Source organism: Jaculus jaculus, chromosome 10 (genome assembly GCF_020740685.1).
Source record: "Jaculus jaculus isolate mJacJac1 chromosome 10, mJacJac1.mat.Y.cur, whole genome shotgun sequence".
Taxonomy (NCBI): Eukaryota; Metazoa; Chordata; class Mammalia; order Rodentia; family Dipodidae; genus Jaculus; species Jaculus jaculus.
The window spans coordinates 87,323,474-87,335,481 of record NC_059111.1 but is presented as its reverse complement, the minus strand read 5'-3'; the positions used below and the strand labels follow the sequence as shown (position 1 = coordinate 87,335,481).

At 37.3% G+C, this 12,008-nt stretch overlaps 1 protein-coding gene across 6 annotated transcripts in view; it reads left to right on the top strand.

The window, feature by feature from the left end:
* Positions 1-12,008, top strand: part of Grm8 (glutamate metabotropic receptor 8) — an 854,699-nt gene that overhangs the window by 559,516 nt on the left and 283,175 nt on the right. For all 6 annotated transcript variants that reach the window (XM_045159898.1, XM_045159896.1, XM_004658606.2 and 3 more), the window contains one exon: positions 4,930-5,130. In XM_045159898.1, the coding sequence (XP_045015833.1) occupies positions 4,930-5,130 (201 nt within the window). The remainder of the gene's footprint in view (positions 1-4,929; positions 5,131-12,008) is intronic.

The window sequence follows — 12,008 nt, the reverse complement described above, 5'->3', positions numbered from 1 at the left end:
TGTTTTGCTAAATGGACATACTGTTCTAGTCAAAATGTCTTCTAAATATTTATGTTTGTATTCCTAGCTTGGTACTGACATCAGTTTCAATCACAGAAACTTCATTTTGTAACTTGCATGGTTACTGCAGACTCATAACTTATCAGAATCCCAAGAATAAATGACTGTTGACATGTTCAGCCCTGAAGTGGCTCATACATAGCACTTCCTCCAAGGCGCACAGAGTATTGCAGAAGGGACACGTAGAAAGAAGGAAGGAAGCCGGGTGGTGTATGCCTTTAATCCCAGCACTCGGGAGGCAGAGGTAGAAGGATCACCGTGAGTTTGAGGCCACCCTGAGATTACATAGTGGATTTCAGGTCAGCATGGGCTAGAGACCCTGCCTCGAGAAAAAAAACAAAGCAAAACAAAGAATGAAGGAAACAGAGGAAAGGATGCAGTAGTACAAAATGCTGTTTTCTGGTCACATGGTCACTGGACTCTCGGATTCTCAGCTGCTATGATAACATGTATTGTATTATATAAGATTGGGCCTGGCAACATTCTTCCACAGAGGAAGGAAGAACTCATGAGGCCCTACTTCCCCGGAGGACTTACAGACAGTTAACTAGTACCAGGGGGGTAATCTCATGAAGACCCATCCCTCCTTGAGGATAAATAGACTTTTGATTTTTTTTTTTTTTTCAGTAGGGTAGCCCCTGGTAAATTACCCATGTGCCTGTAAGCCAGCCCAATTAAACTCACTGTGAATGGGAACAAGTCGAAAAGAGAGAGAGGTTCTGTGGGTGTGGAAGAGGGTCAAGAGAAGATATCAGTGCATGAATATGATCTAAGTACATTGTGTACGTGCATGAAAATGTCATAAACTCATCATGTATAATTTATATTGTCTAAGCAAAACCTTTTAAAAAGAAAGCCCCAGATAAACAATATTCTTTACAGAAGATGTTGTGCATGTTTGTGGGTATGCACACATGCATGCATGTGCGTGCGGCAGAGAGATTTACCAAGCAGCAATATGAAGAGCCTAACCTGGAAGGCGAGACATCCCTGTTTGAAGAAATTCCCATTATGGTTTTTGCCTTTTTTGGCTTGAGATTTTCCTTTTGTGGCTTCCCTTCACTGCCTCTGCCTTTTCTATTCCTTTCCTACCTTCTGTTTCCACCGTCACAAGGGGAAAATGTTTCATTCCTCACACTTTCTTATTTACAGATCACTCATGTCTTTCCTGGCTTCTGCTTGAAATCAGCTCTAGGCTTCCCTGAGTATCTAAGAACATGATAGAATGTTTGAAATCTGTAGTGCAGGGAATTACACAGTTATCCCTTTTTATCCTCAGGGTTTACCTCTGCAGATTGAACTGAGAATGAATCAAAATATATTTTTTTAAATCGTCTATATAGAACATGTCCAACATATTTTTCTTGTCTTTATTCCTTAAAAAAGTTATACGTTTCTATAGTCTTTGCCTTGTATAAATGATCATAAGTCCTCTAAAGATATTTCAAAGAATGTAGATGCTATATGTCAATACAACCCCATTTATTAGAGGGAATTGAGCATCTATGAATAATGACATTGATTGGTGCTCTAGACCCAGTTCCTCAGACATGATGTGGGGTGCTGTATGCCCTTCAACTCTTCATCTGATGCAAACAAGGAGGAACTAATGAGATTTTTTTTCTAGTTGCAAATATTAGTTATTTTGATACTATGATACTATAATATTGTCTAAAGTCTCAGTCAATATAGATTTTTTTTAAGATTAGGATACTGGGGAGCAATGGCTTTCAAATGCTAGTACTTAGACCAGACTGGTTATACCACAATATCTAGGGCAGTTTTTGTTGTTGTTTTGTTTAATGTGAGGTCTCCCATAGCACAGGCTGACCTTGAGTTCACTATGTAGTCTCAGGCTGGCCTTGAACTCACAGCAATCCTCCTACCTCTGCCTCCTGAATGCTGAGATTAAAGGTGTGTGCCAACATGTCTGGCTCTAGGCTCTAGGACAGTTTCTGAAATAATAGAATCTTTATATCTCCACATGAAGAGACTCCAGCAAATCTAGGGTAGCCTTGAGGAATCTATACTTAGCATGACAGTGGTTGCCTTGTGCTCAAAACCATCATTTTCAACCATCAAATTCAGTGAAGCAAAGTCAGTAGAACACAGGGTTAACTATGAACCAATCTTAAATATACTTATTTTAGTTTTCTATTACTAGTTTTCCTATCGTTTGCTGCTGCTGCTCCTTCTCCTCCTCCTCCTTCTCCTTCTTCATTAACCATACCAGCCTTTCTTAGACTGTTCTGAACTAACTGGTACAGTTGGTAACCAGATGAAGAAATAACTAAAAATTTTAGTTTCTATAATTATTTCTCAGTATTATTTGATGAATTGTCTACTCTGCAGTTAAGCTATCAGAGGAAAATTTTAGGCAGAGACAAAAGAGCTGTTTCACAGGTAGCATAATAGGCTCAGTAGTGTTTGTTCCTAGATTCAGAAGAAAAATATGTAGCACAGGGCTAGGAAGGGGACATTTCTCTGTGTGTCATGGATTGTAGCTGAGATCATTCAGCTATCTAAGTTGGGGCACATTATGTCTTTTAGAACCTTGAAGATACTGTTGGTGAAACTCATTTCATTTTTCCCTTAAATCTGCAAAAGTCCCCAAAGGAAGTTTTATTTATTTATTTTTGTTCATTTTTATTTATTTGAGAGTGACAGAGAGTGAGAGAGAGCGAGAGAGGAGAGAGAGAGAGAGAGGCAGATAGAGAAAGAGAGAGAATGGGCGCGCCAGGGCTTCTAGCCACTGCAAACGAACTTCAGATGCATGCACCCCCTTGTGCATCTGGCTAACGTGGGTCCTGGGGAATCGAGCCTTGATCCAGGTTCCTTAGGCTTCACAGGCAAGTGTTTAACCACTAAGCCATCTCTCCAGCCCCCAAAAGGAAGTTTGAAGAAATCATTGCTTTTATTCCCAACATTGATAACTTGATTTTACACACTAAGAATGACTTTGAAACAAACTAGAGATAAAATCTGTGATTACAAGGTAGGTGTGGCACTTGGATGACAACAAAGGTTTAACAAACTTTTTATTTCAAATAGTTTATTTCCAAATGACTTAAATTGATTCCTGTAAGTTGATATATTGTTTAAAACTATATACCCCACATTTTGGGGGGGGGGTGTTTTTTTGAAAGTAGAGTCCACTCCAGCCCAGAATGACCTGGATCTCACTGTAGTCCCAGGCTGGCCTGAAACTCATAATGTTCCTTCTACATCTCAAGTGCTGGGATTAAAGGCATGTACCACTATGCCTGCTTATAACACACGTTTTAAACTTCAATCTTTATGTTAGAACATAAGAATTATTGAGAATGAGTAGATTCTGAGATTTGGAAAAAAGAGATTTAGCTTTGGATAATAGACATTTGAGACCTAAGAAAAATGAAATCAGAAACTCTATACCCGAAATGGAGGAGCAGCATTGAGCATCATGATCAGCCCTGAACAGAGTGATAGTATGATTGAGAGGAAAAAAAAACAAAACAATAATTGGATGAAAGAATTGCAAGTACCTGGTTTTGTCAATGCTAAGTGGCCACATATAAAAGGAACATTTTAATTCTAACCTCTAAATTTAGAAGAACTATGTGTTGGTGTTCATAAAAATAAATATTTACTGGACTTAGACAGCATTTATTATAGGTAATTGAGATCACAAGAATGCTAAAAGTTCTTGCTTCCTTCTTTATTTTTCCCTTCAGTGAGGAATTTATGTCCTTTTTGTGACTTTTTTTTTCTTCCATGCCCCAAATTGTTACCATTTGCAATATTCTTTTCCTCCAATCCCAGAAAAGAGAAAATAGTAAGCTTTCAATCTGACACTTTGGAATGCCTCCTGAATCTGTCCTATGTGGTCCCTGTGACAAAAGTCTCCAAAAGGCCAAGTTTTCTCATCTTCAAAAAGAGAAGATTGTATTACAGCTGATGTCTAATTTATCTTGAGCTCTTAAATTCTGCACCTCATTGAATATGTAAAAAATTCAATGATAAACATCAACTTAAAGGTTATCCCAAATGATAGTACTCAGCCCTAAATATTCCTAAATATGGGTATAATTACTCCGACTGATATTCTTTTTGAGAGATCTACATTATTTTCATAGGAAATTAAGCTAGAAAAGTTCAGTTCAAAGAGAAAAATGAATGAATCCTTTAAAGATAACTAGAATCACTTAAGTAAATATAGTCATAGAATGGTTACAAAATAACTTACAGAAGCAGCACTTTTAAAACAAGAGTGGACATGAGGTGGGTAGAGACCTTACTTTGGATTATTAATTACATGATGCTCCTGGAGCTGAGGTGGATGAAAAAGGTGATGTTCCATATATTTTACTTAAAAGATCTAATCACGACTAAAGTGTTATATAATTACTGGAATCTACAATATAATGGGAGCCCATAAGATAGAAATAAAGATAGTGAAATTACATTTCTCTTATTTGTTTTACCTTTTTTGTATTTTTTTTTCTTGGTATTTTGAGGTAGAGTCTCACTCTAGCCCAGGCTGACCTGAAATTCACTGTGTAGTCTCAGGGTGGCCTTGAACTCCCAGTGATCCTCCTACCTCTGCCTCCTGCTGGGATTAAAATTGTGTGCCACCACACCTGGCTGTTTTACTTATTTTTATTGTTAATGAAATATTTTTTGCTCTATCCAAATTAAAAAAAAAATCCAATAGCATGTATAAAAACCCAATTCCATAAGGGCATGTAAGGATAGGACTAAAGTAGTCAGAGGTAAACATCAAATAGTTGCATTTCACTAAGAATGCCTCCAAAGATAAAAACTGCCACACTAATGCCATCTTTCATTGAAATGTAACGGCAATTGACAGTTTCTCCCCTTCTTTTTTAGGGCTGGAACGAATTGCGCGGGATTCCTCTTATGAACAGGAAGGAAAGGTCCAATTTGTAATTGATGCAGTCTATTCCATGGCTTACGCACTACACAATATGCACAAAGAACTCTGTCCTGGATACATCGGTCTTTGCCCAAGAATGAGTACCATTGATGGGAAAGAACTACTGGGTTACATCAGAGCTGTAAATTTTAATGGTGAGTTACAACTTTTTGTTGTCACACTAAATGCTTTAGACGTGACACAGTTTCTTTTTCTTTTTATTTTTTTTTCTTTCTTTCTCAGCTGTAGAAGTTATTTAGGGAAAGGAAAGAGCACAGGATTAGCGACAGTTTTTTTTAATCAGATGTGTGAAATTTTCCACCTGCTTTTTTAGACTCAAACATGTTTTTTTTTCTTGTACTACCATTAATCTGCTCCTGAAAGAAGCAAACGTTAGAAATATGCCTCTACCAATCAAAATATTCTGCCTATACATTAGAAATAATTTAGGGGACTCATTTGAAACCATGTACAGCAGAATAGATTCATTTAAAAATATTTTGTTCTTGACATTATTAGGGAAGATATTTACAGCCATTTTGTTTGGAAACTGATTTTAGGCTTCTAAACACATTCTTGAAGAGGAACCTGCATGGTTTGGACTTGCTGTGTATTTACATCTTAAGAGAATTAAGTTTCTGTACCCATCTTCCTTCTGCTTTTCTTGATTTAGTCAAGTGGAAGCAAGGACCCAAATGTGATGCATTATAGATGGGATTTTCCTACTGTAAAAGCAAAAACATTGCTTTTGTGACTGTCACAAGAAACGGGTACAGAATAAGCTGGATTCAAGGTGTTTGGATGAGAATAGCTGAACCGCCTGTCTGAGGTGATGGAGTTATTGAATACAGTGGCTCTGTCTTCATGAACATTGTAATGTCTGCTGCCCATGACTCTGGCCATTATTTTCAAATGAAATGATAGAATGCTCTGAGCTGTCTAATTCTTTCAGCTTGGCTGTAATCCACACAATGGACATGCCTCAGAGCCACACAGCACTGCACTGTCTGTTACCATGCACTCAGATGACCTCAGCTGCCAGCCCGTCTCAAAATAGCACAAGGTCATCTTCAATTTAGAATTCAAGTGGAAACTTCTTCTTTGGCTTTTTTTCTTTCTTTCAGGAAACATAAGGAAGAACGTGGTTTGCATTCAGTGTAGAACATCTTCCTCTCCAGCAGAATCCACAGCATTCATTCTTTTATTAATATAAACACGAAGGAGAGTTTGAAAATAATATTCACAGAGTTTGAACAATTGAACAACAGAGCATTGTTACGATGTAAAGTTATTTACTCTAGTGTGAGCTTGGGGAACACTTTATCTCACCAATAGTGGCAGTTAGGATGTGGGAAGAAGAATGCAAAAGAATACATTTTCTCAGTTAATGAAGCTTATAAAGGGAGATATTTAAAAGAAGCACTAGGTGAAATTTAAAGGTGAATTACTATCTTCATATTTATTTATTTATGGTATCTTGAGGTAGGGTCTCACTCTAGCCCAGGCTGACCTGGAATTCACTTTAGCCAAGGATGGCCTTGAATTCATGGCAATCCTTCTACCTTTGGCTCCCAAGTGCAGGAATTAAAGGCGTGTGCCCCCACACCCAGCTCCATCTTTACTTTTAAGCATAGATAAAAACCTAACCCTTCTTATGGCTTCAATTATTACAATAAATTCTTAATATGATGACACATTATGGAATATTAGAGGATGTCTTAATGTCTAATGGCTATTAAAACAATTTGCCTCTAGACTCTAATGATCCCTAAATTCTGCTGTCCATGTTTCTATAGTTGTTTTCCTTTTTACACACTTCAATGTACTATTTATGTGCTTTTTTTAAAGGATTATTCTTTCCAAAATCTGATTCATTCAATACACTATGAACAGAGAAAGAAACATTAATATTTCTTTAATCGAATCAAAGGAAATTTACAGAGCACACATGGTGTTCAGCATTATGATAGGTGCTAAAGATACATACATAGACATAGGAGCTAGGGGATTTAGAATTTATTGGGAACTTAGAGATTGATTAAGTACACAGAAGAGTAATGATATAATCTAACATGAATACTACAATGGGAGAAGCACTATGATTAGAGCTTATGTAGGGGAACTTCTCTAATCTAGGGACTCAAGAGAGATGAAATCTGAAGAGGGTAAACGTCTTAGATAAAGGTGAAGCAGTAGGCAGGTCCAAATAGACAAGACAAAGTTTTAGGAGGCTCTAAGGGTTTGCACTGAGTTTGGAAATCAAAGGGACCCTGCTGAAGTACAATAGGAGTGTGACTGTTACAAGGGTAAGTATGTTCCCATTGAGAGTCATGGCAAATATAAGAGCTTTTGGGTATAAATTTGAAAGAAAATCTCTGAGATCCTTATAGATTTATTTTGTGACATGTTAGACTTGTTTGTGTTCCTGTAGTTGACTAGGCAAATAATTCTATTAATTTTCCTTAAGTTTAATTTTTTTTTAAATCTCATTGTGGGTTATCTAGTAAAGTCCATTCATGATTAATACCTTGCTTCTTCATGATTAAAAAGGCACATATGGAGGAAGGCACAGATATGGAAACCAAACTACTAATTTATGCATTTTCTAGGCAACCGGAACATAAGGGGAACTGCAATGACAACCCTATGATAGGAGCAAATATAAGTATTTATTTGTAAGAGAGGACATATATTTGCAGAAATTATTTCTAAAAGAAAGGTAACATGGGACTTGGACAGTCAAATGAGCAAATTTACAGCAAAAACTGAAGCCTTCTTCTTGAACATTATGGATGCATATTCCCAGTCATTGCTGATAAGTGTGATGCTTGTAATACTAAAGAGTACTTCATTATAGGTGTTTGTCAGGGGCATGTGGATAATTTTCCTTGACATAGATTTCCAACCCTTTTTCTCCCTGATGAGATACAGGTGCATTATACCCTGTGAAGAAGATACGGAAAAAGTCTCCCTGTGCTTTTACAACTATATCTTCAAAATAATCTGTCATGAGAATCTAACTTTTCCAATAACTGAAAATAAGAACCGCTGTGTTGAAAGAATTGTCAAAACCCAGTCCACTGTATTTCCCACAGTCCTATTTATTAGTCTTGGGGATTCCTCAAGGAGTCTCTGTGGCTGTGTGGAGCTCATGCAGATCCACAGAGCCATTCTTCTGCAGGGATATCACAAGCTGGGGGCAGATAATTGGAGTTTGTGTTATGTGCTGAGGACCTACTACACCATTTTCTGTTGCTCATGAGAGACTCATTGAGTGGGTTGTCTTGAGGGGGATCAGTGTTCTCACACAGTGGGACATCCAGCAAAGGTTAGAGCTATGAGGGGCCAGTGGCTGTACCAAATATACTTCAGCATCCATTTTTATTCTGAAGAGCTCAGATGTGCTCAGTTAGACCAGAGCGGCCAGCACATGGCAACAAAAATTATGTATTAGGAGCATTTTAGCAAAGCTATTGGCAATCGTTTAAGAAATGAATTTTGCAGGAAAATAGCCAGTGTTGTACCATATGACCTCCCAAATTATTGTGTGGAATCAGTGACCTATAGAATGTTCTCTCATGTAATTAAAAGGAAACAACCTACCCACCCTCAGATTGGCCCATTGGGTGGATTATTTAGTAATGTCCATTTAAGTAATATATTGTGCTTACTTCTTTATGGACTCTTTGAAATAGTAAAATTACATTGTTGGTTTGGAGAAACACTCTTCGTCTTTGTGAGATCAAGTGGTGCAGCGACCTAAACAACTGCATGCTGCCTGCTGCTGTAGGGGAGCGCACTTGAACTCTGGTCTTGCGGAGATGGCCACCAGGAATGACGCATCTACTCAAGCAGCAGTTTAAAGATACTTGCTTTGCAAGAGCATGCTTCTCCTGGTGTACTGTTTACGTGGTGACATCAAGGCCATTCTAGAATTTTAAAATCAGCAACTAGTATTTCAGCCCAGAATAATTCTATTACAGATGGCTATTATAAATCAAATCTCTAATCCATCAAATTACTAAGCTACAAAGTACAACTTGCCATCAAAGACACAAGCAATGATGGCCTGATTGATTTAATCAAACTGATTTTTTTTTTATTGTGGGAAATATTTACTAAGCCATCTTCTGAATCTGTCTTATGAGCACCTTCTGAATCATATGAAGCCTAGAATCTCTCATAGTTTCCTTGCAAGTGTGAACAACCTCTCTTCTCTGCTTGTGAAGCCAGAGGAGACACAGACTTGCCTTTTCAGGTTACTTTGATTATTACATTTTGAACAAAATGACTTTTGAATGAATTGCTAAGATTAATGAAAAGAAAGACATTAGAAAAAGGAGTTCGTATTTCTACAAACTTGAGCAACAAAGTCAATTTCTTACTCTAAGGTAATAAAATATTAAGCTGTACACCTTGTATAGTATCAAAGCTTTTTTTTTTTTTCCTATTGTTAAAAGATCCATGTTTATCTTTAAAAAGTATTGGGTAGAATTTCCAAGAGAGAGTTTCCCTCCTTTTAAGTATGTTTAATCTCATGTCAGGGTCAAGCTAACCACAATGGCATATTAAACAGGGATTTTTCTTTAATAGATAAGGTTTCATTTTATTTTCCAGGCTAGGCTAGAACTTGTATGTAGCCCAGCTTGCCTTGAACTGGTGATGCTCCTGCCTCAGCACCCTGAGTGATTGCTGGGATAACAGCATTTATCACCATGCCTGTCTGGTTATGGCATATTAAATCCTTATTTTCATATTTCTTGGAAGAACTCTAAGAACATTATTGGCAGAAATTTTATTTGCAGACATATATTGACAAAAGGAAGCAAAATGATTTTTAATTAAAAACCTGTGTTCAATTAAAAAGCATTACCATTTTGTTGTGCATAGCATATCATTTAATAACACCTTAATGAGTATCAGATCTTAGTATTCCTAGTTTGCTGCCTGTTTCGTGTGCCATCAAATCCCTAACCTTCATTTTCTACATGTAAATATGGGCCAAAATGATGCAATCTCTGAGGTCTCTGCTTGTTCCAAAAGCTCTACATATCCTTTTAAAGATAAAAATGCTGTTTTTGAATCATGGATGCTTATCAGTGTTCCTATTACTATTTTCCTTTAGTTAGTTCTATTCATTTTACCCCTTATGAATTATTTATGCTATCTACATTTTATCAGGATTCTTAACAAGGTACCTAATAAAAAGTGCTTTGGGCTAGGCATGGAAGAGCACAAAGAATCATAACCCATGGCTCTGTGGGTCCTCAGATTTCAAAATCTTCCAGGGGAGATATAGGTACATGTGACTAACAATAATGCAATCTGATTAGTTATATGGTATTGGCATGTGCATATCTAAACCCAGCACAGTGGGGATTTCGGAAACAACGACGTAAGTGAAGCTCAACGAGACAGCATACGGCCAGTGATGTCGGATTCAGTTATGAACGGGAAGTGACGTTTCCTCAGGTAGCTGAGACGTAGGTACAGCGTTCATGGCAGAGCACATTAATTACGGTTCGAGGACAGAGAAGAGCACACAGATGTGAGGAAGGCTGAGCGTCAGGACTGGAAGAATGCAAGAGAAAACTTTTGGAGGATGGTTGGCGATGAGACTGCTAAAGTGAGCTTGAGACTTTTAAATCTCTTCCAAAAATGTGGCTCACAAGGCAATCAGGAATGGGCGCTTTGTGCCTATGACAGGAGAGTGCTGAGAATCACGCTGCAGAAAAAATGACTAAGGCAAGACTGTGAAGACTGAGGAGCATGGGGCTGAAGGCAGGGGAGCCTGAGCTACGAGAGAGGCAGATCCAACAGTCCTGGAGAGCGAGGAGCATCTGAAATCAGAAAAGGAAAGGACAAGTGGCAGGGATAGACGGAGGCAAGGGATACAGACCCGCCGGAAATGCTGCTCTGCCTATACCAGGATCAGACTTCCCTAAGTGAGCATTCCTTGTAATTTTGAGACTGTTCCATTGTTGGAGGGTTTTCAGTACTTCAACCTATATACTCTTGATCAAATAGATACTACTTGCTCTTGCATTTCCTTCTATAAGACACATAGGAGGCCAGTATATGGATAAAGTACAAAAATGACATTGCTTTAAGTTATGATGCATAATTTCCTTATTAAATTTCATTCATCTAGTGAACAGATTGAATTCAAAGTTAAAATTTTGAAGTGCTAATTGATCTTAGAAACTATATCCTTTTTTTTTGGATAACTACCCCATTTGAAGCAACATTGAAAAGTTGGAACAACTTGGAAGTATATTACATACTTTATTTATTTATTTAAATATTTTTATTTATTTATTTGAGAGCGACAGACAGAGAAAGAGGCAGATAGATAGAAAGAGAGAGAATGGGTGCACCAGGGCCTCCAGCCACTGCAAACAAATTCCAGATGCGTGCGCCCCCTTGTGCATCTGGCTAACGTGGGTCCTGGGGAGTTGACCCTCGAACAAGGGTCCTTAGACTTCACAGGCAAGCACTTAACCGCTAAGCCATCTCTCCAGCCCACATACTTTATTTTTGAAGCTCAAAAGTTAACAAGTAATTTCTGGAATATTTATAAATTTAAGAAAATTAAATTTAATATATAGTGATAATGAATATGTATATATAACATAATATATAATTTAATTAACATAAATATCTATAACATAAATGTTACGTATTTGTTATAATATAAATATTAATGAGGGGGGTTATTTGAAATTAAGAATTTTTTTAAGTTTCTGATTAAAGAAACTTGAATTTGTTAGAAAGCATTAATCTTACTTGTTAAGTCATCATACAATTAAACACTACAAATGAAACTGCCTGTTTTATGAGTAAGCTGAGTAAACTGTAAGGATTTAAAGACCTAATTCTTTTAGCAGTTGTGAAAGACAAACTTTGTTAATTTTTTATTCCTTCCCTAAAATAAGGATTTACATGTGAACCAAGACCGAGGCAACTTGGAAGAAAAGACAGGCAAATCCTTGAAGTTATTCTAATTTTCTCTACTTCACCCACTGTGTTTGGC